The sequence below is a fragment of the Balaenoptera ricei genome, chromosome 13, assembly GCF_028023285.1.
Source record: "Balaenoptera ricei isolate mBalRic1 chromosome 13, mBalRic1.hap2, whole genome shotgun sequence".
NCBI classification, from domain to species: Eukaryota; Metazoa; Chordata; class Mammalia; order Artiodactyla; family Balaenopteridae; genus Balaenoptera; species Balaenoptera ricei.
In genome coordinates, this window is record NC_082651.1 from 41,889,750 (window position 1) to 41,915,679 (window position 25,930).

At 49.6% G+C, this 25,930-nt stretch overlaps 2 protein-coding genes across 2 annotated transcripts; one reads left to right on the top strand and one right to left on the bottom strand.

Annotated features, from left to right (window-relative positions):
* Positions 1-306: 306 nt before the first annotated feature.
* On the top strand, positions 307-6,243 carry TEX261 (testis expressed 261). Its single transcript, XM_059943029.1, has 6 exons — positions 307-415; positions 1,295-1,374; positions 2,510-2,663; positions 4,471-4,538; positions 5,220-5,322; positions 5,605-6,243. The coding sequence occupies exons 1-6, from the start codon at positions 346-348 to the stop codon at positions 5,718-5,720; spliced, it is 591 nt and encodes a 196-aa protein (XP_059799012.1). The 5' UTR covers positions 307-345; the 3' UTR covers positions 5,721-6,243.
* Positions 6,244-9,027: 2,784 nt separating this feature from the next.
* ANKRD53 (ankyrin repeat domain 53) lies at positions 9,028-14,511 on the bottom strand. The gene is made up of 5 exons (XM_059943517.1): positions 13,840-14,511; positions 13,320-13,519; positions 11,875-12,039; positions 11,369-11,489; positions 9,028-9,747 (listed from the first exon to the last, which is right to left on the bottom strand). Exons 1-5 carry the CDS (start codon positions 14,509-14,511, stop codon positions 9,028-9,030), a joined length of 1,878 nt encoding a protein of 625 aa, XP_059799500.1.
* Between the last annotated feature and the right edge of the window lie 11,419 nt (positions 14,512-25,930).

Genomic DNA, 25,930 nt, shown 5'->3' on the forward strand with positions numbered 1-25,930 from the left:
CCAAGCTCCGGTACTAGCGCCGCGAACCCGCGCCTCAGGACCGTCCCGCCTCCCCGGGGATGCATCGTCTACCGTCCCCTCCTTGCAGCCTCGGGAGCCCAGCGGCGGTCCGCGGGCGCGCGCCGATCTGGGCAGCAGCGGTTGGCCCTCCGCGCCGGCGGGGGGCGCTAGTCCGGACCCGGCTGGGGGCGGTGCTCGGGCCGGGTTGCTCTCGGCGGCGGCGCACGACCGTCCGAGGGGCGGGGACGCGGCGGCGGTAGCGGTGGCTCCGTGTTGCCGGAGCCCGAGCGCGCAGGCCCGTCCCGGCGGGCGGGCGGGCGGGCGGGCGGCCGGGGCGGGGGCGCCATGTGGTTCATGTATGTGCTGAGCTGGCTGTCGCTCTTCATCCAGGTGGCTTTCATCACGCTGGCCGTCGGTGAGAGTGCGCGACCCCGGCCCGCGCGGGCTCCAGCTCCGGCATCTGTGCTCGCCGGGGGTCGCATCACGAGGGCGCCGGAGAGAGCCGGGAGACCCCCGCCCGGTCCTTCCGGCCTTCGCATCCCCCTTCCTGCCCCGCCTGGTCCTGCCCCTCCTCCTGACCCCAGTAGCCTAGCCTGACCTCGGGTCCTTCCAGGAGTCACAGAGTCCGCCCCAGCGGTGCCCGGGAGTGGCTGACTCGAGTGCCCCTTGCCCGCGCACGGCCAACCGCTGCCGCGCCCGCCGTCGCGGGGCTGGCCGCACCGAACTTTTCCCAGACACCTACCCCCGCCCTTTCGCCTCGGGCCCTTGGTGCTTCGCACTCTGACTTTGACAGGCTTTCCCTTTTTGGCTAGTTCCTACTCTTGATCTCAGCTGAGACTTCACCTCCTCCGGGAAGCCCTCCTTATGGGGTTTGACTTGTTCTACTGGGATAGTCTGACTCCCCTTCCCACTCAACACCCCCCACCCCCGCAAAGCTGGAAGGGACCTCGTCTGTCTCGTACTATAATCAGCTCTCAGCCCAGCACCTGGCGCATACTAAATGCCAATGGATATTTATTGAATGAGTGAAAGAAATTCCCTTTTATGGGCCAGAGGTTAGGTTTGTGCTGAGGCATCAAATACAGGTTTCCATTCACTTTTATGAAATCTCTCCTTAGTTGCCCTGACAAAGTTTTACTTCCGACTTGGGAGGGTAACACACGGATTGTTTGGTATGTTCCTTACCTAATGGAGTCATGAAAGGTTGAGTGGAATCCAGCTGCAGAGAGAGGGGTGATCAGGATGGTGGGAGTGACCCTAGCTAATGTTCTCCCTGCTTGCTTCCCCCCGCCAGCGGCCGGACTCTATTACCTGGCAGAACTGATAGAAGAATACACAGTGGCCACCAGCAGGATCATAAAATACATGATCTGGGTAAGTGGCAGTTTTCCCCAGGATCCCCCTCACTCTTGCCCTGCCTCAGAAGGAGGAAGTGGGGAAAGTTTGGCCTGGGTGATGAGACCTCTGTCCTTGCTGTTTCCTGAGAGTACCACCCCCTACCTCCCTGCCCTGTGCCTTGTCCCCTGGGTCTGCTCTCCTGGGCCTAGGTCTTCCCTGCCTCCTTCCCCAAGTGGCATCGCTTCACTGCGGGCCTCATTCTTGGTTCCTTAAGGCGAGAGCTGAGTGCCCATTCTCTGTTGACAGGACTGTGGCTTTGCCTTTGTTTGACTGCCTTCAGTGGTCTTAGCCCCTTGCTCTGCTTACAGCATTTAGAACTGAGAGGAACCTTAAGGACAGTTTTGAGTACTTGTTCATTGCCCTCTTTCTAACTGGATCAAGTGACTTGTTCTAAGAGGGAGACACCTTCTCTGCCCCAGGCCCTGGCCTGCTCAGGGCTTGTGGAAGGCTTCTCTTCCTGAAGACACAATCCTTGCCATTGATGTCCAAGCCACAGGAGTGACTGCTGGTGGATAGATTTCTGCAGCTGCAGGAAAAGCTGGGGAGGGGCTGGGGGCAGCCACTTCCACTTTGGGCATGGCCTGGGGTAGGGAGTTAGTGGTGGAGACAAGACCATAGCTCTCAGCTCTGGGTTCAGAGGCCCAGCTCATGGGTGTTGGTACAGGAATTAGACCTTCATTCAACCGACTGCCTGCCTTTTGTTGAGCACTGACAGCTATAAGTCCTTCAGAACAATGTTTTTCAAACTGCAGGAAGGATTCATTATTGGGTTGTGCAGTCAATTCAGTAGATCATTATCAGCATTAAAAAAAAAAGGAATGGGAAAGACTAGAATTGAAATCTGAACTTTGATCATGTATATGTACATGTGTTGGGGTCACAGTGTAGACTATTTTTCTTACTGTGGGTTGCTGTCAAACAAACTTTGAGATTAAAAAGTGCTGCCCTTTGGGAGCTGAGAGACTAGCTAGGGAGGTCAGAACTGTGGCTGTGAAACAAGGAGAGACTGAAACATGAGCAGAGTGTTGCCCTGAGTAGGCTGGGGGTTAGTGAGTCCAGAAAGGCTGCCTGGAAGAAGCTCCCCGCACTGTGTGCCTCTGGTTGTTTTCAGTTCTCCACAGCTGTGCTGATTGGCCTCTACGTTTTTGAGCGCTTCCCCACCTACATGATTGGTGTGGGCCTCTTCACCAACCTTGTCTACTTTGGCCTCCTCCAGACCTTCCCCTTCATCATGCTGACCTCGCCTAACTTCATCCTGTCGTGCGGTGAGAGGGGACATAGTTGGGGAGGCAGCTGAGGTGGTTGGATGTGCCCAGCTCAGTCTAGGGCACTGAAAGGGATATAAAGAAAAGAGGCAAACCACTGAGGTCCTCCAGGAGGCCAGGCTGATTGGAGGTTGGGGTTCTCACACATGAGCAGCCTAGAGCCCACGTTGGCTCTAGTGACTAGAATTTGGGGGGCTGGGATACTCAGAAAGGGAGGGCTTTCCTAGGGAGGTAAGTTTGACAAAGGGTTTGAGAAGGGAACAGAGGTGGGTTGGCTGAGCAGTTATAGCCCCTAAGAAACCACTTGGCCAGGAAAAGCCCAAAGCCTTTCCCTGGCCTGCAGGCAGCTCCCCATCCAGTCCTCTGGCCCAAAGTCATGATTAAGACGAGCCTCCTGGGGCTCTGGGGCTCCCTGCAGACAGCTGCCTTGGGGTTGACAGACCCTAGTGTTTGGAGGACCCTGGCCTTCCCGCCTTTGCTCTGCCACCAGTTTCTGACCCCGGGGAGTCATTTCCCCTCTCTGGCCTTAGCTTCTCCATCTGTTCAGTGATGTTTAGGAGACTCATTTGGCACATAGATGCTATAGTTATTCTCGGAAAAGGTTCTAGACAGTATCTGGTTACCGGGATTGCCTTTTCTCCCTTTAATCATTACTGGTCATCATAGCCTTTGGTCAAGATATCAGATTGATTGGGGTTTCTTAGAGCTGCTTTTCTATTTCTGTGAGAGAATCTGGAAAGAGACTGTTATTCACAAGGAGGGCACAGTGTTAAAGCCAGGACTGAGTGCCTTGGTGTGATTCCACCAAAGGATTTGTTCTGCGGGGATTGGTGTGAGGAGTCCTTCCCTGGAGACCAGGCTCCTCTTGCATCTTCCCGGGGGGGAGGGCGTTCCCCAATCCCCCCACCCGTTGGGGAGCTCCCTTGGCTTCCCTTTGTCACTCCCCTGACTTGCCCTCTAGATGCCTGGGAGAGTTTTTCTGAAGATCTGTGGGTGTCAGGTACCATCCTATCTTCCAGTACGCCCTCGCCCTAGAGCGTGGCTAGGAACGGCAGAGCTGTGGTTCTCTGCCTTAGAAGGGGAGAGGCAAGAGAGGAGAAAAGAGGAAAGGTTCGTGGCAGTGGGCTGTGAGGTGTATGTGAGGGGTGTTGGGTGTGAGGGGATGCCTTGTTCTGGTGCCTGCCCTTCACCTCACCGTGGGAACCGGCAGGAATGCCTGTCTCTGAGCAGCGAGTCCCCAGGACCTCTCTCTGAATTTGGCTGCATGCTAAGGAGGTGGTGGGATCCAGAACATACCAGTTCACACCAGTGAACCTTATCCTGAGGACGGACCCCTCCCCCAGAATTTTGAGGAACCCTAAGATTGCACTGCAAACCGTCTAGCAAACACCCCTTCTGGAGTGGACTCCTTGGGAGCGTGTGCTCTGCACGCCTGTGACATCCTCCCACACAGCCCTGCGGAGCTCTCTTCAGGACTCACGGCCGCTAAAGACCAGGTCAATTGGCACCGTGCTTTGGAGTGTGTAGCACTGGAGTCTCATTTTTATAATATTCAAAGAGTGTTTTACCTACTTCTAATTGGATTCATGAGTGCCCTCTGCAGCGGGCAGGTGGGGGCTAGTTCTTCCATTCTAGCAGATGGGAAACTGGCTTCTGGAGAGTAGTGCGCTTGGCACGGAGCCATACTCTGAGCTGGGTGTGAAGTCAGGACTAAGACTCGGCTTCCAACCTCCAGGGCCTTGTGAAGGTTGAAAGTCTGCTTTATGTTATCCGCCCTACAATAAATGACTCTTCATTCCCTCAACAGGGCTAGTGGTGGTGAATCATTACCTAGCGTTCCAGTTTTTTGCAGAGGAATATTATCCCTTCTCAGAGGTAAGAAGTATTCAGTACGTCATCAAACTACTAACCGGGACAGAGCGAGTAAAAGGGACTTGCATGATTTCTTTGTGAACTTGGCTATGATTTGAAACTGAGTTTATTCAGGGATGACACATCTTTTTAAAAAATGGTATAGATGATTTTAGAAAGCAGTGAGGATGAGGAGCAGGACCCCTTTGGCTGAGGTGGGGAGGACACTGCTGTCTCCCAGTGAGTCCTCTGGGGCTCCCAGCATCCCAGCCTAACATCCTAAGGTCAGGAGGGTGTGGGGGGGTGGCCTGGTCTGACGCAGACCTCACAGGGCAGGGGGGTGCTGCAACCCGGAGCCTTGCTACTCCAGCTTGAACCCCTGGGGAAGAACAAGGTCACTTCTCTAGGGAACATGGGTCATTCATGGTTTTGCCCTCCATCTGCCTCCTTCGGTTCAGAGGAGTTGCTTGTCCTAGTGACCACGATTTGGGGATTGTGGCCACGCGGTCATCTTTGGTCTCCACCTTTCCCCACTGAATTTTCTCCATATCTGGGGGTGTCCTGTCTCTGCTTCCCGGGCCCTGGTCCCCTTCAGAGATCAAGTGTGGGGCACGCTTGACCGCCTCTCTAAGATACATGGTGAGCACACCTGGCCCAGCCTTGGCATCTCCAGGGGCACCCTCATCTCAGTGTCTCTGTTGCCAGGTCCTGGCCTATTTCACTTTCTGTCTGTGGATAATCCCGTTTGCGTTCTTTGTGTCACTGTCGGCTGGGGAGAACGTCCTGCCCTCCACCATGCAGCCCGGAGGTGAGAAGGGGTTTGTAAGGTGGGAGGCATGGTGGGAGGACGCCAGCAAGGCCTGAGTTGCTGGGGGAACTGGAGCCCGCCCTGTGATGGAGACACTTGGACTCTGGGTGGGCAGAGCTGTGTTCTCTCTCTCTCTCTCTCACACACACACACACACACACACACCCACACACACACCCCCACACACACACAACCACACACACCCCCACACCCACACCACACACACAGCCACACACACAAACACACACACACACACTCATCTCCCTGCCTGTGTCTCCACAGATGACGTGGTCTCCAATTACTTCACCAAAGGCAAGCGGGGCAAACGCTTAGGGATCCTGGTTGTCTTCTCCTTCATCAAAGAGGCCATTCTACCCAGTCGGCAGAAGATGTACTGAACTTCTGTGGAGGGGATGCTGGGGCGAGATAAGGAGAGCCAGGCCCCTGGGCCTCTGCGCTAGGTGGGGGCCGGGAGCTGGAAGGCACCTTCCCCCAGCCCTGGCCCTCCTTCCCTCGACTCCCCCGGAAGCCCCCATCCCCACCGTCCTCCGGAGGCTCAGCTTGGCTCAGATCTGATGCTGCCAGAGGCTGAGACCTCAGAGGGCGCCAGGGAGGATGCGGTGCCTGCTTAGCCAGGAGGCCGTGGTCCACCTGGGTGTGCAGAAGCGGAGCTCCTGTGGCCCTCCCGCCCCCTCCTGTGATGGGTCCGGAGTTCTGGCTCAGCCAGGGCAGGCAGGGCAGGGGCCGTGAAGCTGGAGAGCAGACAGTGGTAACTGCTGTGAGCAGATGGCCATGGGGAGGGGCCGTGGCTTAGCACTTGCAAGAGAAAGTTTTTGCTGTTGAACTGTGATTTCTGTCCAAGTGCTGATTCCCGTTTGAATAAAGATTCTAGGTGGCCCTGTTTGCCTTAATACCCTGAAAGTTCATCTTCCTTTCTTCCTGCTGACCTTCCGCCTGGACTGGCTTTTCTGCGCCAGGGGCTCCTTTTCTGGGTTTGGGTCTTGCCTTTCCGAAGGGACTGTTCTTGTGGCCCTTAGTGGGAAGGGGACAGAGATGAGGAGCCGAGCCTGGAGTGGGAGGTGGGGGGCTGGGGGAGTGGGGATGGATGCAGCCTTTCTTAATCCCCTTCTCTCTCCTTCCATCTCTTCTTTCCCCAAGGCTCCGTGACTGTCAGACTGAGGGCAGAGAGGGGATGGTGTGGGACTGGGTTAGATTTTTCAGGAGAACATGTACAGTATCCTATTTATAAGTCTTCCCCTAGGGAAGAGGAGTGGTTTCTGGCTGAATTCTATCTCAGGCTCGAGGAGAAACATTAAAAATCGGCTTCCTGGCAGCCTGGGCTACAGCCTGTTTTGTAAGAAACAGGGCTGGTGAGAGAAGCTGTTTGTCATCTAAGAGCACACAAGGGCTGGCCCTCTCTTCTGAGTGGTCTTGACTTCTGGGGAGGTGATCAGTCTTCTAAAAAGGCAGGCCAGGTCCTGGGCACAGGCCAGCATTTGTTGACCTTGCATTCCAACTACAGTGCCTTGCAAGTACTCAGCAGTACATATGCGAATGAAGTCCCCACGAGAGCCATTACCGGACATGTCCTATACCTCAGAGCAAAGCAGACAGGTGCAGAGATGGACTGCACACATGTGGTACCTTTCAGCCACAGGGAAGACCTCTGTGCTTGAAAATCTTACCTCTACATCCAGCCTCAAGTCCCACCACAGCCCTTCATTTCCTTGGGTTTAGCATTCCCATTCTCTTAAGAATACCAGCCTTCCCCTTTCCTGGGGAGGAGCCGCACACTTCGGCCTTCTCTCAGTGGCACGGAGATTGCCAGGCCCTTTTGTCCTATGCAGACGAGGGAGGCCAAGCTGGAGGACACTGGAGGCCAGTGTCCTGACTGCAGGCCAGCAGCTGGCCTTGCTCTCCCTTGCTGTCCACTTCTTTGTTTCTCACCCCAGTGGTGTGGCTTTGCCCTCCATTCACTCCACTGCCAGTGTTCTGGGGGTTGCCAGTGTCCTTGTGCTAAGTCCAGCGGACCCTCTTCATATCTCCTCTTTCTGGGTCTGTGCAGCATCGGGCAGGGCTCGTCACCCCCAGCGTCCCGAGCACTTCCGTGGCTGGTTCTCCCTCTCTGGCTGCTCCTTTCCGGGTCCTGTGCAGGCCCCTCCACTCACTCCCTGCGCAGTGGGGTTTCTCAGGGTTCGGTCGTGGGTCCCCTGGAGGAGCCCATCCGTGCTGATGGCTTCAAGGAATTGAGAGCTGACAGCCAGCCCCAGCATCCCTCCCGGTCCTCTGACCCACAGTTCTGCTGCCTTTGGGCACACAGACAACTCTCATGGCCCAGATAGCACTTGGTGCCGTCCTTTGCAACCTGCCGTTTTTGGGTACCTGCCTTGGCCCCAAGATCACTCAGGAGCCCGACCGGAAACCTGCTTTCTTTTTCTGCCCTGACATCCAGTCTCTAACAACTGTCAAGTTTACCTTCTTAACATCTCTTGATTTGAGCCACTCCCACTGTCAGCAGCTTTCACCTGGATTATTGTGACAGCCTCCTTCTGCTTCTCTATCCCGCAGCCAGAGTTGTCTTTCTAATGCATGGTTGATCCCGTCACTCCCTGGCTTACAACCTTCCATGGCTTCCCTCTGTCCTCAGGATAAAGTCCAGACCCCTTAGCATGGCTTGTGAGGCTCGTGGTGTCCCGGTTCTTGCTCGCCTCTCTGGCCTCATCACTTGCCACCTTGCATTCTGATTTTCAGCCTCCTGTATCCAGAGATGCCACTTTAATTCCCTTTCTTCTGCTCACCTGAGTACCTTCTCTGTCAGTTCTCAACTTAGATTTCACTTCCTCCAAGGAACTTTGAATGTCCCTTCTCCCTCCAGCACACCACAACAGATGACTCTGGGCTTACTTGCCTGCTTACTGGTTTATCTCCCCATTAGACTGTAAGCTCCTTGAGGGCAGGGATTGTCCTTTAATTTTTGTATCAACCGTGCCTAGCTTGGCACCTGGCACATAGAAAGTACTCAATAAATGTTTGTTTAATGAATGATTTGTAGTGGTGTGTACAGGGGAGAGCAGGGGACCCAGGATAGCTTCCTGAAGAAAGTACACGTGCTTTCAGTCTCAAACTGAAGCCATACGTCCTCCCTCCCTTCTCCAGAAAGGCTGCCTGTGCCTCCCTGTACTGCAGAAACCCCAGTGGCAGCTGGGAATGAAGGATGGCAGCCCATAGTGGCAGGGAAGCCAATGGCAGGGTGACACATTAGCTCTCTTCCTCCCTGTTCTGGATCTGGAGATGCAGAGTGAGGCTTAGAACCTGCAGCAGGAAGGACTTAATATGAACAAGAGGCAGAATTTCCCAGTGGTCCCTCATCCTGGAATCCTTGTCCCTGGTGAGCTGTTGGGTGTGAGGAGGGGAAATGGGGACACCAAGGTGTCACTTTTACAATGGTAGGGCCCAGGATAGAGAAGGATCCCCACTCTGAGCCTTGGGCTACTGCCCTAACTTGGATCTCCTGGGGGGTCCAAGAGATTCCTTTGTGGAGAGAAGGGAGACCTGGGAGCTGGGTTTTGTCGGGGAGGGGGCTCCGATCCTTGAGCTTGGGGGTGGGCAGCCTGTGGGCACGCCCCCTTCCTCCCCATCCATACAGAATCACCACACCTCAGCCTTCACTGGGCAGCCTCCAGTCGGGAGGCTACCAAAATAAGTTTAAGTGTGGGGTGGTTTGGGGGAGGGCAGAGTGGGGAGCCCTTGATGGGCTCGCACAGCTGCCAGGAAGCCTTCGTCAAATGTCTCTCGCAGGTTCATGCTCAGAGTGTCGGTCCAGAAGGTGCCATCACCCAGGCGCCGCTTCCGGGGCACCTCTCTCATGGTGACAGAACAGAAGCCCTGGGGCACCTTCATCCTGCACGGCTGCACCGACGGGTACAGCTCGCGGATTATCACCTCTAAAGGCAGCCGGGGCACAGGCGCCACCTGGTTGCCGGCCACCGTGCGCAGGAGCGCACCACCGTGCCCGTCGGACCTCACCTCGAGGAAGCAGCGGAAGTCGTGCTCCGGCCTGGGGTCGGGATGCACGCCCAGGCGGATGCCCTGCGGGTAGCCGATCTGGGCGGTGGGGGACCTGACAGGGTTGTTGCTGAGATTCCACACCTTGGGCCGCCTGACCATGGGCTGCTTGCAGGTGGGTATAGGCATCGCGGAGGGCTGACTGGGCTGCAGCGTCTGTCGCAGGCGCGCCTCTCGGGAGGGGTAGACGCTCTTGGGAGGCCACAGTGCCCCGTGCTTGGGGGTCTTGGAGAGCACAGTGGCCTGGGGTGGAGGACGGGGCTCTCCCTGAGTGTTGCGGATCAGGGATTGGCCTTGGGGCAGCAGCTTGTGATGGAGCCACTTCTTGAAGTCAGCCTCTCTCAGAATTTGCTGCTCTTTCTGCAATATCAGAAGGCACAAGATAGTTCTGGAGGGCTACTCCCCCTGTGCTTCTGTGGAAGGAGGCCCGGTGGCTGCAGCCCTGGAAACCTCAGGTTTCTGACTGAGTAGATACCTTCCTGCCTCCGGGGAGCCCGGAGTCTGATGAGAGAAACCCCTGCCTGTGGGAGCCCTTGTTCTGATGGGGAGATAGCCACTGCCTGGAGGGGGCCCCTGGGCTCATGGGACAGACAGAGCCTTCCCCATAGGAGAGACCTCCAATCTGATGGAGATACAGCCTCTGCCCTAGGTGAGGTCTCCAACTTGAGGGGGGAGACACAGTCCCTGCCCTATGGAAAAACTTGAGTCTTAATGGGGGAGACCAGCCTCCACCCCCACTAAAGGAGTTCCCAGTCTGATGGTGGAGACATGTCCTGCCCTAAGAGAGTCTCTGGGTTGATGGGGAAAAAGGCAAATGAGTGATGCAGACTTATCCTTGACCCTGGAAGGAGAAAGCAGAAAAGTTTGGAAGGCTAGGAACTGGATGGAGCTAATCTGGGCAGGCTTCTTGGAAGTGGTGGGCCTTGAGTGGTCACTGTAGGGAGAGAGACAGTTTTGGCTGGCTCTCCAGGCTGGGTGGTGATGCTCTCTGTCCTTGCCTCCACTAGAGCTGAACCTTCAACTCGTTGTCACAGAACCGACCCCTTTCCCCCTCCCCGTCTCAGTGTCTCACTTCCCAGACTGTTGCTAAGCAGTCAGGTGGTTTGGAGATTGACCCAGCTTCAGATTTAGGCTCCGATTAGGCTAAGCCAATCATAATAATTCCATCAGCTTCGCCCCAGACCTAAGTCAGTCAACACATGGCTTTCTTTTAGCTCTAGGGATTGGAACAAGAATGGACACATGATCCAGTTGAGGCCAATAAGAGATAAGGGGAGATCTTCAAGGGGCTTCTGGGAAATCTTAGAGCCACAGGAACAGATGGGCTTTGCCTCCTCTGGATACATACATGACTCTGAAGGCTGGGTGACACTGACAACGGAGGGTAGGACAGGGAAATTTGGCGAGGAATGCAGCTGGAACAGAGCTGGAGTACCGGATTTTGCCAGCCCCGAAGCCCTCCCAACTCCTGGATCCACTTAGGATTCCCAGCATCTTCTTTTGGGGTTTTCTGGTTCTTACATCCTATGTAGTTATACCTGCTTAAAATCCTTTATTCTCCTTTTCTGTCCCAGCTGAGGTCTGACATTGATCTGGGCCCCTGCCGGGTCTCTAGCTTGTCAGTCTCCAGCTCACATCTGATTCCCTGGCTGTACTGAATTTGCACTTCTTGACAAACTCCATGCTCTCATGTGCCCCTATGCCTCTCCACAGGGCTCTCTGTTCCTTCCACCAGGTTAGTCCTTTCCTGATTCTTCATATGGCCAACGGCCGCCCACCTTTAAAGAGTCCCCTTGAGCATTATCCCTTCGGCACCCTCCTGGAGCCCTCCTCCTCAGAGGAGGGGGCGAGGGAGGCTCTTTCTGGGTGGGACCACTTCTAGCCACTCTTCTAACTAACTGCGCATGTGGGTCCCTGCCTCCTCTGCTCACACGCCTGGACGGCCGGTGCCCCTGCCCGTCCTACTGGCCCTACCCCTTACCTGATACTCAGTCAGGCAGTCCTCCTCCGTGAGCGCCAGCTGCTTCTTGAGCCTCTTCAGTTTCCGCATCTCATGGGCAAAGTCCTTCTTGTCCTGTTGCCACATGGCATCCTTCAAGAACCTGGTGCCGAGGCGGGGCGGGGTGGGGGGGGTGTCATTCCCCAGTGACTGAGCTTCGCCCTGGGCAGGGAAGACTGGCTGCTGCTGAGGGCCTGGGTGGGAGTGGGCAGAGCTGCCAGAGATGAGATGAGCGAGATGACCCATCCGCACTGCCCGAGGCCCCGCTGGCTGAAGCGTCTGCGGGATCACCACCCTCCTGCTGATGAGCTGGGGCCTCACGGCAGTGCTAAGCCCCAGGGGTGAGGCCCTGTGGACAGCCCTGGGAATAGCATCTTGGGGAGAGGCCCCCTCTGCAGACTCACCCCCAGACCCTCCTCTTACATGCTCAGCTCTGGGTGAGGGCACCGGGGAAGGGTGACAGGCAGGGGTGGTTCTCACAGCCTCACCGGGCACAGATGCGGTGGTTCCATATTTTGCAGTAGTCGATGGGCTTGCAGCCCCTGGCATCTTGGGCATGAACATTGGCACCTTTCTGCACCAGGACCTTCACACAGCTCAGCAGGCCCTCGCGGGCTGCCAGGTGCAGGGGTGTGGAGCCGTTGCATGTCTGACTGTGGAGGGCCCCGCCGGGGGGAGGAGGGCAGAAAGGAAGGACCAAGGGCATCTGCCTGTCAGGTGAGCCAACCAGCTTCCAGGCTGCTCTGCCACCCGTCCACTGGGTGACCCTGGCATGTCCCTTCTCCTCTCTGTACCTCAGTTTCTTCAACTGTAGAAGGAGGGTTTGGACTAAGTGAACAGCAGAAGTCTGATTATGGGGTATGTGACCGTGAGGAAATGCCAGAAGGAGAGCTGGTTGGCTGGAGCTCAGAGACCACTAACCTCATCTCTCCTTAAACCACTCAGCCCTCCTGCCCCTTCCCCACACCTAGCCATGGCCCACAAGGCCTGCGTGGCCGGGCCCTGCTTGCTCCCCAACTTTGTCCTCTGACCTTGCCCCACTCTCTCCCAGCATGGCCTTTACACCTCTGCCTGGAACACTTTTCCTTGGCTTTGCTAGGCTGGCTCACCTCTCCATTCTCTCCTTAGAGGTAACTGCTCTTCCCAAATAGATCTCCTCCCTGCCCGCTTTACTCACCACCCCACCACCCTGTTTATACCCTTCATAACCACTTACCACACTCTGTCATTTTGTTCATTTATTAGTTTGCTAATTGGCTGTCTGCTCCTGCACTAGTATATCAGCTTTACGAGGGCAGGGACCATTGCTGTATGTTCACCATTGTATTCCTCAACTCTGGCCCAGCACTTAGCACATTACACGCTGGATAAGTATTTTGAATGAATGCAGTCTCCTATATGCCATCCATGCACTTTCCATGCATTTTCTCAACTATCACAATAGTCTCACGTGATAGGCACTGTCATCCCCCCAAATTTCAGTTGAAGACACTGAGGCAGTAGTTCCCAAACTCTGCTGCAAATGAGAAATAGCTGGGGACCTTTTGAGCCTTCCAGAGTCCAGGCCACACCTCAGACCAATTAAATGACAACCTTTGGATTGGAACACAGGCATTGGTATTTTTGAAGCTCCCCAGGTGATTCCAGTGTACAGACAGGTTTGGGAACCAGAGCACTGAGGCTTAGGGTTGAGTGACTTGCCTGAGGTTTTTCTGTCTGGTAGCAGGCAGCAAAGCTGGGACACGAACTAGGTCTGTCCTCTCCCAAAATCTCTTAACCACGACACCATGTGGGCTCTCTGACTGTTCATGTGGGAACCAATCCTTGTCACCCCACAGCCCCTCTGCCTGTCCTGCTTGGATCTGCCTGCCTGGAAGTGGGGTTCTTATCTGCCCAGCCTCCAAGCCACTCTCCCCTCATAGGCTGGACTCACGTGTTGAGGGCCGCCCCTTGCTTAATCAGATAGTGAATGCAGGGGAGGGCCATGGTCTTGTTGTCACTGTGCATGACAAGGTGTAGAGGTGTCTGGCCATCGTTGGTGGGCAGGTCCGCGGGAAACTTGTACTCCTCTACCAAGACCTGCAGGCATGCAAGCCTGCCACTCTGGGCGGCAAAGTGGATGGCAGCGAAACCCTGTCGGGGCCAGAGGAGGCAGGAAGAGGCTGAGCAGGACTGGCACCCCAGGGCCCACAGCCTAACCCAGAGAGCAACTTCTTGGGGTTACCCTCCCCCTCTTCTCTGTGCCCCCGGGGAATCGCACGTACCCCTTTCCCACTCCCGTATCGCTCCCCCTTCCCCGCTCCCCCAAATGGCCTTCCAGACGGTCGGAAGGTGAATTAGGACCATCTCCCCAGAAAAGGACATCTCCGGATGCTCCACTGTCACTCTTCGTACGGAGCTCTCTGCGGGGTGGAGACGACTTCGGTCCCCGCCCCTGAGCTCCGAGGCCTTACCTTGTCATCGGCCGGGATTTCCCCACGGTGCCGATTTAGACAGAACCGCAACCATTCCAGGTTGCCCAGCGAGGCCGCGAACAGCTCGTGGTAGCGCCCGATCGCCCTCTGGTCCCACACCTCGGCTAGACTCACGGAGCTAGAGCAGGCGCGGGGAGGAAGGCGGGAGTGAGCCGGGCAGCGGCGGCCTGCGGGGCCCGCGCGGGCCAGGCCCCCACGTGCCCGAAGGCCTTTCTGGAGGCCGGGCCAGGGCGCGCTGCGCGGCAGGGCAATGGGGACGCGACCGTCGTCGAGGGCCCCGGGCACCTCGCAGGAGGCGAGCCTGACCCGGCCGACCCCCGCCGCCCCACGGCCGGCCGCTCCGGGAGGCCCGAGCGGTTTCCCGCGCCCCGACGCCCGCACACCCGCTCCCAGGCCCACCTGGGCCGCCGGGCCGCCGAGTCGCCGCAGCTGGCCGACACCTGCTCCGCCAGCCGCATGGGGACGACCCCTGAGAGGCGCTGCCGCCCGCGGGGTGCCGCCCGCCCGCCGAGGTTCCAGCTCGCGCTCCGGGGGGCGGGCGGGCGCTCTCGGGCGAGGGTCGCGGGGTCGGCCCCGCTCGCCCCCTCGGCCCCGGCGCCGCCCAGCCTGCCACCCCACCCCCGCGGCCCAGTCGTCCTGGAGACTCGACATCGCACACACCCCACACTGAAAGACACGTAGCTTTTGTTTATGATTATAAAATTGGTTAAGTGCTGATTGTAAAAAACAGAAAGGACAATGAGGATATTAAAAATCAATCCCACCACCCACAGAAATCACGGTCTATTACTCTATGTGTATGCATATTGTATACGTTTTTGTGCCTCTTTTCATTCAGCGCTAAATTATGAGCTAGCTTCCATTGTCAGTCCACATCCTAAACGTGTATTATGACGCAACCAGAGCCCAACATCGTGATGGATGCGCTGTCAATTTCACATGTGCTGCAGAAAACTAAATGGCTCATTTCTGGTTGTTTTCTTAGGATGGATTCCTGGGAGTAGAATTACTAAGTGAAAGGGAATGAACATTTTTTAGCTGTTGATATATGTTTCCAAACTGCCCTCCAGCAAGGTTTTCTATTCCCTTACACTTCCACCTGAAGTGAAACAGGTGCACTGTAAATCAGCCACGTGACTTTGGTCAAGTAGCCAAGCAATAAATGTTGCTTGAATCAGTGTTGAGTGTTACTGAACCATCCACATTCTCACCCCTTCTCAGGGGAAACAGACCCCAAGCTTATCAGAGGGCTACTGAGGCCCCAGGGTCGACTCTAGGCTTATCTGGCCACACCACCCACTTCTAACGACCTTCTTCCCTCTGCACCAGACTTCCCAGTGTTTCCCCTGGGAAGATCTATGATGGAGGGAGGAGGGTCTATTATGACCACAGTGACCTGCAAGGAGAGACAAAAATGCAGATTCTCCAACCAGAAGGACCTGTCCCCCTTTCCAGGGAAACCTCCTTTTGTAGCCCAGTTGCCTTCCAATCCCAGTGGTCAGAAGGAGTCAGCACCTCTCCTGAGCACCTTGAAAACCAGCAACTCCTACTGGATATTTGCCCCAGGTGGGGCCTTAGCAACTGGCTTCCAAGTAAGATAAAGTGACAGTGCTTTGCAGGGACAGATTTTGAGGATTTCCTGGAAGCTGAGGGATTCTTTGGGCTGTTGCTTTTGGAATATGAGGATCCAAACAATGGCAGCAAGACCTTATGCCTGTGTTGGGGTAGGAGGGTGTATCTCAGGACTTCTTCAAGTAAACGCTCTCTATCTTCACCTGGGGTATCTTGCGGTCTCTATAGCGGTGGTTGCAACCCTGCCTGTACATTGGAATCACCTGGGGGGGGTGGGAAAATCAGTGCAGGGGACTTGTGCCTAGCGATTCAAATTACAAGTTGACCCTCGAACAACGAGGATTTGAACTGTGCAACGGGGGTTCATTCATACACACATATTTTTCAATAGTAAATTCTACGTGGTCCCTGGTTGGTTGAATCTGCGGATAAGGAGGAACCGCGTTTATGCAAGGCCAACTCAACGTTATGTGAGGATTGACCCCCACGTTGTTCAAGGGTCAACTAATTGATTTGGTTTAGAGCCTGAGCAGTTGGTGTTTTGTAAATTTCTCTAGGTGACTGTCACATGCAGCCAGGGTTGAGAAGGACTTTGAGGCATTCCTGCCTCAGTCCTCCTCCTGAGGAGGCCAGAGGCTGCAGGTGATCCTGAGGAAAGAAGGTCACAGAGTGAGGCAGGGGCAGATGGGAGGAGAGGATGGCTTTCACCCTAAAGACCCCTTGGCCAGAGCTAGAGCCATGCGGCTGGGCAGACAGTGCCTGATGGAACAACAGAAGACAGACCACGGGGAGGGCAGATGGCAGAAAATGCCCAGAGGGGGTGGATTTCCTCTCTGGAAAGGGATGGTAAGGGTATATCTCCTGAACAACTGGTTTGACAGCCTCCAGGCAAGGGTGATGGAAGGCGGAGGGAAGAGGCAAACCCGGAGAGAAACCGAGGCAGGACCTCAGAGCCTGCGGTCTCCACATCCTGGTCCCATGCCCAAGGCCCGCTCCTCATTGCTCCCTAAGCCACTCCAAGATCCTTTTGAAGCTTAAGCTATTTTGGATTGTTTCTATCACTTTTAACTGAAGCCTGACTAGTAAAATCTTCCTGAGGTTAAATTCTCCATAGGAACAAATAATTGGGACCAGTGGGGTGGTCCCTGGAAGATGCTATGTGGGCCAGGGCACTGTGGGACCCCAGAGGACATTGGGACCAGTTCCTAAGGGGTGGGCGTGCTTTGAACGCCAGGACTGGTTGGTTTGAGCGGGGGCACACTCACTTGGGCTAGGGCAGGAGGAGGCTGGCACTTTCACTGTGGCCCGGCCGGTGCTAGCACATTGTCTGAGGATGGTAGTAGGACAGGGGATCTTGGCTGCAAGCAGTTGAAGTCCTCGAGTGATGGGTCTGGTTTCTGGCTGTGGCGGTAATGGCATAGGAAACAGGGCTGACTGATTTTGAGGTATCCAGCTGTAGTCGTGGGAGGGAGGAATAATGCTACCTTGATGGGGTAAACACTCCCATCTGCGGTAGAAAGGAAGCTTGAAAGACAGGTCCTAAGAGGTAGGAGAGGGAATGCCTGCCTCTTGAGACCAGATTTGGAGAAAGACAGGAATCTGGGTGCCTATCACACTGTGAGCGTGGAGATCGAGTCTGTTCAGGACAGGAACCCCAGAGAGCAAGTCATATCTCTTAACCAGATTTCCAAGTTGTGTGCCCACTTTCTTATCTGTTCTCCCTAGTACTCTCAATGAAGGTGTCAAATCGGAATGAATCCTTTGCTTCAGCCTCAGAGCAATTCCAAAGGATCCGCAGAACCATAGCTGGGCTGGTGTTTTCACCCCGCCACAGAGTGTCTCAGAGATTGGAGGTTATCATGAAGCTTTCAGTAACAGGGAGATGATTTAATCAGGCTAGCACCTGAGTATCATGCTTAATTCTAACTATCCCAGAAGGGATCTAAAATGTAATTCTAATGCCTCTTGAACTGCTGAGAGCTAGAGTGAGTTTGTCTCAAATCCCTATGCCCAGCTTCCACTTCTGGAATGGTAACATGAGGCGCTCTGTTGACCCACTGTCCTACCATAACTGGTAAAGATTATCTTACAAGCCAATTGTAAAAGTCTCTGGAAATTTTCCTAAGGGCATACAGCAAATGAAGAAACTTATTCAAGAAAATCTACTAAATCTCAGCAAGAACAGTGAGAGTCTGTGGCACTTAAGCTACAACCTTCTCCCTCCCTTCCTCTCTCCCCATCTCAGAGCAATGACTGAAGCTCTGATCCAGGTGAGTGTGGCCAAGAAAATGGGGCTCCTTTTCCCCTCAGCTCCCAGTCAAGAGATGTGGTATCTCACTGAGAGGAGCAGGCCGCCAGCATCTCACCAATGCCTCCTTTCTCTGCTCCAAGTTGTAGAGGCTAAATTCCTGGTGAGTGTAGCCAAAAGATTGGGGCTCCCTTCCTTCACCCAGCCCTCACCAATAGGGCAGAGGCTTCATTTCAGGCATGCCAGTCTGAGAATACTGATCACCCTTGTCCCAGCTTACATGCTCATGGGGCAGGGGCTCCGTGTTGGGAGAGGCTTACTGTCAACCTAAATGTCCATCGACAGGATCAGAGGCTACCACCAGTGCCCAGAACCCTGCTCACAAAGCTGGATGTCATTCTGAGACATATGAGCCACTGTCCTTGCCCTCAGCTCCTCAACAGAGACTCAGAGATTATGCCCTGTCAATCCATAAAAACTAAGAGCTCCGAAGCTTTTCCCTAAATCACTGACTTTAGGGAATTCCTTGGCAGTCCAGTGGTTAGGGCTCCATGCTTCCACAGCAGGGGCACAGATTCGATCCCTGCTCCGGGAACTAAGATCCCACAAGGCACAAACCCACAAAAAAAAAAAAAAAAAAAATCACTGATTTTATTTGGAACAGAGCATGGGGACATTCAAACTTAAGAGTGCTCTGAAAACAATGGAGATTTTGGTGGTAAGCAATTAAAAACAACAAACTGTAGGTCAGGTAGTTTACCAGAGAGAACCAGGGAAAAAGAAAGCTTAGAAGAGCCCTCCTGGGGTCAGAACAAACCTCAAAGAATGGCTTTAAAAACTACCTTCGCGGGGCTTCCCTGGTGGTGCAGTGGTTGAGAGTCTGTCTGCCAATGCAGGCGACACGGGTTCGAGCCCTGGTCTGGGAAGATCCCACATGCCGCGGAGCAACTAGGCCCGTGAGCCACAGCTACTGAGCCTGCGCGTCTGGAGCCCGTGCTCCGCAACAAGAGAGGCCGCGATAGTGAGAGGCCCACGCACCGCGATGAAGAGTGGCCCCCGCTCGCCGCAACTAGAGAAAGCCTTTGCACAGAAACGAAGACCCAATACAGCCAAAAATAAATAAATTAATTAAAAAAACAAAAAACAAAAACCAAAAAAAACTACCTTCACAAAGGGAACCAAATTTAATTGAATCAGACCCTAGAGCAATTTATGCCCTAGGGGCATTGTTGACAATAGAGCAATAAGCTGACAATTAGTGGAGCCTAAAAGTTGGGTATGATACCAGCAGAGACAGCCAGTTTAACAGAGAACTCAGGGAAAGAGACAGTCTGAGAGAGTCCTGCTAAAACTACTGCCATCCCAGAGTTACCTGCATATATCCAGGGCTGCATCCTCTTAGCAGTCATATCGGAGGCTTCACATTGAGGGGGAAAGATACTTCACTAAAATATTCCATCCAAGTCACTAAATGAATAAACAAGAAAACAACAACAAACAAACCTTGGAGAAGGGGGTGGGAAAATCAGTATCCACAGTTGCTACAATATATTACTTAAAAAGTCCAGTTCTCAACAAAAAATTATGAGACATACAAAGAAACAGAAAAGTATGACCCATAAGCAGGGGAAAAAAAAAAAGCATACAACAGAAATTGTCTCTGAAAGGGCACAGATATCAGACTTAACAAACCAAGATTTCAAAACAATTATTATAAGTATTTTCAAAGAACTAAAGGAAACCATACTAAAAAGAATTAAAAGAAAGTATGACAGTCTCATCAAATAAGGAATATCAATAAAGAGAAATTATTTTTTTAAAAAAGAACCAAATGAAAATTCTGAAATTGAAAAATACAATAACTGAAAAGTTTACTAGGAATTCTCAAGAGTAGATTTGAACTTGCAGAAAAAAGAATCAGCAAACTTGAAGATAAGTGAATAGAGATTATGCAATTCAAAGAAAAGAGATAAAAAAAAGAGTGAAGAAAAATGAACAGATCCTCAAAAAAAAAAAATACATATGGGACATCATTAGGCACACCAACATACACATAGTGGGTGTACCAGGATGAGAAGTGAGAGAAAGGAGCAGAAAAAATACTTGAAGAAATAATGGCTGAAAAAGATTAATCTACACATTTAAGAAGCTCAACAAACTTAAAGTACAAAAACACAAAGAGATTCACACCTGGGCAATCATACTAAAAATGCTGAAGACAAGGAGAAAATTTTGAAAACAACAAGAGAAAAGTGATTCACCACATACAAGGGGATCCAAAAAAGATAAGCAATTGACGTCCCATCAGAAATAATAAGGTCATAAGGCAATGAGATGACATATGCAAATGCTGAAAGAGAAAAACTGTCAACCAAGAATCTTATATCCAGCAAAACTATCTTTAAAAAATGAGGATGAAATAAAAACGTTGCCTACACCCCCCAAAAACAGAAAACAAAAACTGAAAATTTTTTGCTAGCAGCCCTGCCTCACAAGAATTACTAATTGAGATTCTTCAGGCTACTAGCAAGTGACCCCATGCCATAATTTGGATCCTTGTAAAACAAAAACAAAGCAAACAAAAAACCCAAAGAGCACTGGTAAAGGTAGTTATGTACTTATAAAAAACAATATAAATGTGTATTTCTTCTCCTTTTTCTCTTAACTGATTTTAAAAGAAATTGTATAAAACAATATACATATAATTGTACTGTTGGGCCTATAACATATAGAAACATATTTCACAATAACAACACAAAGGAGGTAGATGGGAGCAAAGCTGTATGGAGTAAGAAAATAAGTAAGTAAGATTTTAAATATTTATTTATTTATTTATTTTATTTTGGCTGTGTCAGGTCTTCGTTGCGGCATGCGGGATCTTTTTTAGTTGCGGCATGCAGACTTCTTAGTTGCGGCATGCGAGCTCTTAGTTGCACACGCATGCGGGGTCTAGTTCCCCGACAAGGGATCAAACCCAGGCCTGCTGCATTGGGAGTGCAAAGTCTTACCCACTGGACCACCAGGGAAGTCCCAGAAAGTACGATTTTAACTTGAATCCACAGGAACAAATGAAGAGAACCAAAAATTGTAAATTAGAAAATTAGTATAACAAAATCTATAAACATATACTGTTCTCAGCTTCTTTAAAGGATGTAAAATTACATAAAGCAATAGTAACAATGCATATGTAATATATACAGATTGTAATATGTATAATAATATTACAATAAAGTGGAAGAGAAAATAGAGATATACAGGACATATAGGATATTCAGTATCTCCTTGGAATTAAGTTAATGTAAGTCTAAAATAGATTCTGCTAAGGTGAGATTGTATATGGTAAGCTCTAGAGGAAACACTAAGAAAATAAATAAAAAACAAGAGTTTAACTCATCATTAACAGAATTAAAATGTTACACTACAAAAGATTCACTTAATGTAAAAGAAAGCATTAAAGGAAGAATAGGGGAACAATAACAACAAAAAAGACACATATAGAAAATGAAAAGTAAAATGGCAGATGTACATCCTACCATATCAGAAATAATAGTCAATACGAATGGATTTAACAATCCAATCAAAAGACAGAAATGGTCAAGCTGAATAAAAATCAAGATCCGACTATATGCCTTCTACAGGAAATATACCTTGGGTTCAAAGATACAAATAGGTTAAAAGTAAAAGGATAAAAGGAAAGAAAAAGTTATATTTTGCAAACAGCAACCATAAGAAAACTGGAGTGGTTATACTAGTATCAGACAAAAAAGACCTTAACACAAAAAACTGTTACTAGAGTTAAAGAGGGACAATTCATAATGATAACAGGGTTAATCCATCAGAAAGATATAGCAATTATACGGATACACAATTAACAACACAGCCCCCAAAATATGAAGCAACAACTGACAGAATTGAAAGAAGAAATATACAATTTAACAATAATAGTTGGAAACTTCAACACCCCACTTTCAACAATGGATAGAACAAGGAGACAGAATACAACAAGGAAATAGAAGACTTGACAAAACTATAAATAAATGACTTAACAGACATCTATAGCACTCTCCACCCAAAAATAGCAGAATACACATTCTTCTCAAGTGTACATGGAACATTCTGCAAAACAGACAACATATTAGACCATAAAAAAAGCCTCAATAAACTCAAATAAATGTAAATTGTACAATTGTGTGTTCTCTGACCACACTGGAATGAAATTAGAACTCAATAACAGAAAGAAACTTGGGAAATTCACAAATCTATGAAAATTAAGAAACACACTTCCAAATAACAAATGAGTCAAAGAATAAATCACAAGGGAAATTACTTTGAGATGAATAAAAACAAAAGCACAGCATACCAAAACTTATTGAATGCAGCTAAAGCAGTGCTAAGCAGACTATTTATAGCTGTCAATGCCTATGTTAAAAAATAAGAAAGATCACAAATGAATAATCTAAAATTCCACCTTAACAATGTAAAAAGAAGAGCAAAGTTACCCAAAGCAAGTAGAAGGAAAGAAAGATTAGAGTAGAAATTAATTAAATAGAGAATAGAAAACAGTAGATAAAATCAACAAAACTAAAAGATGATTCTTTGAAAAGATCAAGAAGACTGGCAAATCTTTAGCTAGACTGACCAAGAGAAAAAGAAGAATTATTACTAAAACAGGAATTAAAGAGGGGACATTACTACAGACCTAACAGAAACAAAAAGGATTACAAGGGAATACTATGATCAATCATTTTCCAACAATTTATATAGCTTAGATGAAATGGACAAATTCTTCTTTAAAAAGAAATTTTTTTTAATTAAAAAAATTTTTTTTTTGGCTGCACTGTGCAGCTTGTGGGATCTTAGTTCCCCGACCAGGGATTGAATCCAGGCCTTGGCAGTGAGAGCACGGAGTCCTCACCACTGGACCCCCAGGGAATTCCCTGAAGTGGACAAATTCTTAGGACAAAAAGTACCAAAATGGACTCAGGACGAAATACAAATATGAATAGAACTATAACAAGTAAAGAGATTGTTAGTAATAATAAACTTTAAAGAACCTACCCACAAAGAAAACCCCAGGTTTAGACATTTGAGGAATCTACCAAACATTTAAAGAAGAATTATTACCAATTACTTACAAACTCTTCCAAAAGTAAAAAATAAAAGATCAAACAATTTCAACTCATTCTGTGAGGCTAGTATTATCCTTATACCAAAATCAGACCAAACATCACAAGAAAAAAAAAAATCCTCCAGGCCAATAGCTCTTGTGAATAAAAATGCAAAAATTCTCAACAAAACACTACCAAACAGAATCTAGTAACATATAAAAAAGATTGTACACCATGACAAAGTGGAATTTATCCCAGGAATGCAATGTTGGCTTAACATCTGAAAATCAATTAATGTAATATACCATATCAATAGAATAAAAGACAAAACCCATGATCATCTCAACAGACACAGAAAGAGTGTTTAACAAAATTCCACACCTATTCTAGATAAAGCACTCAACAAACTTGGAGTAGAAAGAAATTCCTCAACTTGATAAAGAGTATCTGTGTAAAATCCACAGCTAACATCATACTTAATGGTGAAAGATTGGTTTCTCTTTAAGATCAGGAACAAGACAATGATGTCCACTCTTGCCACTACTATTCAACATTGTATTGAAGGTTATAGCCAGGGAAATGAGGCAAGGAAATGAAATAAAAGGCATCCACATTCAAAAGAAAGAAGTAGAACTATCTCTACAGATGATATGATCTTGTATATTGAAAATCTTAAGGAACCTGGTACTGGCAAAAGGATAGACATACAGATCCATGGGATAGATCTGGAATCCAGGGGGAAAAACCCCTCACATTAATGGTCAATCGAGTTTTTTTTTTAATTGATTAATTTTATTTATTTATTTTTGGCTGCGTTAGGTCTTCGTTGCTGCGCGCAGGCTTTTCTCTGCGAAAGGGGGCTACACTTCGTTGCCGTGTGCGGGCTTCTCATTGCAGTGGCTTCTCTTGTTGCAGAGCATGGGCTCTAGGCACGCGGGCTTCAGTAGTTGTGGCACGCGGGCTTAGTAGTTGTGGCTCGCGGGCTCTAGAGTGCAGGCTCAGTAGTTGTGGTGCATGGGCTTAGTTGTTCTATGGCATGTGGTATCTTCCTGGACCAGGGCTCAAACCCATGTCCCCTGCACTGGCAGGCAGATTCTTAACCACTGCGCCACCAGGGAAGCCCCTGGTCAATTGAGTTTTTATGAAAGTGCCAAGATAATTCAATGGGGGCAAGAATAGTCTTTTCAACAAATGGTGCTGGGACAACTGAATATCCACACGCAAAAGAGTGAAGCTGGACCTCACTTCATATCATAACAAAAATTAACTCAAAATGAAGGAAGATCTAAATGTAAGAGCTAAAACCATAGAACTCTTAGAAAAAAAATCATAAGTGTAAAGCTTTGTGACCTTGGATTAGGCAATGGGTTCTTAGATATGACATCGAAAGAAGCAAACAAACTGGACATTACTGAAATTAAAATCCTTTGTGCTTCAAAAGATACCATCAAAAAAGTGAAAGGACAACCTACAGAATGAGAGAAAATATTTACAAATTACTGATTAAGGACTTGTGTCTAGAAAATATAAAACACTCTTACATTCAACAATAAAAAAGACAACCTAATTTTAAAATGGGCAAAGGATCTGAACAGACATTTCTCCAAAGAAAATATACAAATGACCAATAAGCACATGAAAAGATAATATGCTCAATATCATTTGTCATCAGGGAAATGCAAATCAAAACCAAAAATGAGATATCATTTCACACCCCCTAGGATGGCTATTAATCAAAAAGACACAATAACTGTACAGCTACATGCAAAAGAATCAAACTGGACTCGACTCATACCATATAAAAAAATAAACTCAAAATGGGTTAAAGACTTAAATGTAAGACCTGAAACCATGAAACTCCTAGAGAAAACAGGCAGTATGCTCTCTGCCGTCGGTTTTAGCAATATTCTACTCAGGCAAGGGACACAAAAGCAAAAATAAACAAATTGGGTCTACATCAAACTAAAAAGATTAACACAGCGAAGGAAACTATTAACAAAATGAAAAGACTGCCTTGAATGGGAGAAGATATTTGCAAATGATAAATCTAAGGAGTTAATATCCAAAATACACAAAGAGGGACTTCCCTGGTGGTCCAGTGGTTAAGAATCCGCCTTCCAATGCAGGGGATGCGGGTTCGATCCCTGGTCGGGGAACTAAGATCCCACATGCCACAACTAGAGGGCCTGCGCGGCACAATGAAGACCCAGTGCAGCCAAAAAAAACCAAAAACCAAAACAAAATACACAAAGAACTCATACAACCCAACATCAGAAAAACAAACAACCCAATTGAAAAATGGGCAGAATAGCTGAACAGACATTTTCCCCTGATTAAAAAATGGTAGAGGACCTGAACAGATATTTTTCCAAAGAGTACAGATGGCCAAGAGACACATGAAAAGATGTTCACATCACTAATTACCAGGGAAATGCAAATCAAAACCACAATGAGATATCACCTCACACCTGCCAGAATGGCTAATTTCAAAAAGACAACAAATAACAAGAATTGGCAAGGATGAGGAGAAAAAGGAACCCTCGTGTGCTGTTGGTGGGAATGTAAATTGGTGCAGTCATTATGGAAAACAGTACAGAGATTCCTCAGGACATTAAAAATAGAACTACCATACGATCCAACAATTCCACATCTGGGTATTTCTCTGAAGAAAACAATAACACTAATTCAAAAAGATACATGCACCCTTATGTTCACTGCAGGATTATTTACAGTTGCCAAGATATGGAAGCAAACTAAGTGTCCATTGATGGATGAATGGATCAAGATGATGTGGTATATACATATATATGTATATACACAATGGAATATTACTCAGCTATAAAAAGAAAGAAATCTTGCCATTTGCAACAACATGGATCGATCTAGAAGGTATTATGCTAAGTGAAATATCAGACAGAGAAAGACAAACACTGTATGATCTCACTTATATATGAAATCTAAAAAAAAACCCACAAGAAAACAGAAACAGACTCATAGATACAGAATGCAAACTGGTGGTTGCCGGAGGGGAGTAGGGGAAGATGAGTGAAATAGGTGAGGGAGATAAAAAGGTACAAACTTCCAGATAAAATAAATAAGTCACGGGAATGTAATGTACAGCATAGGAAATATAGTCAATAAT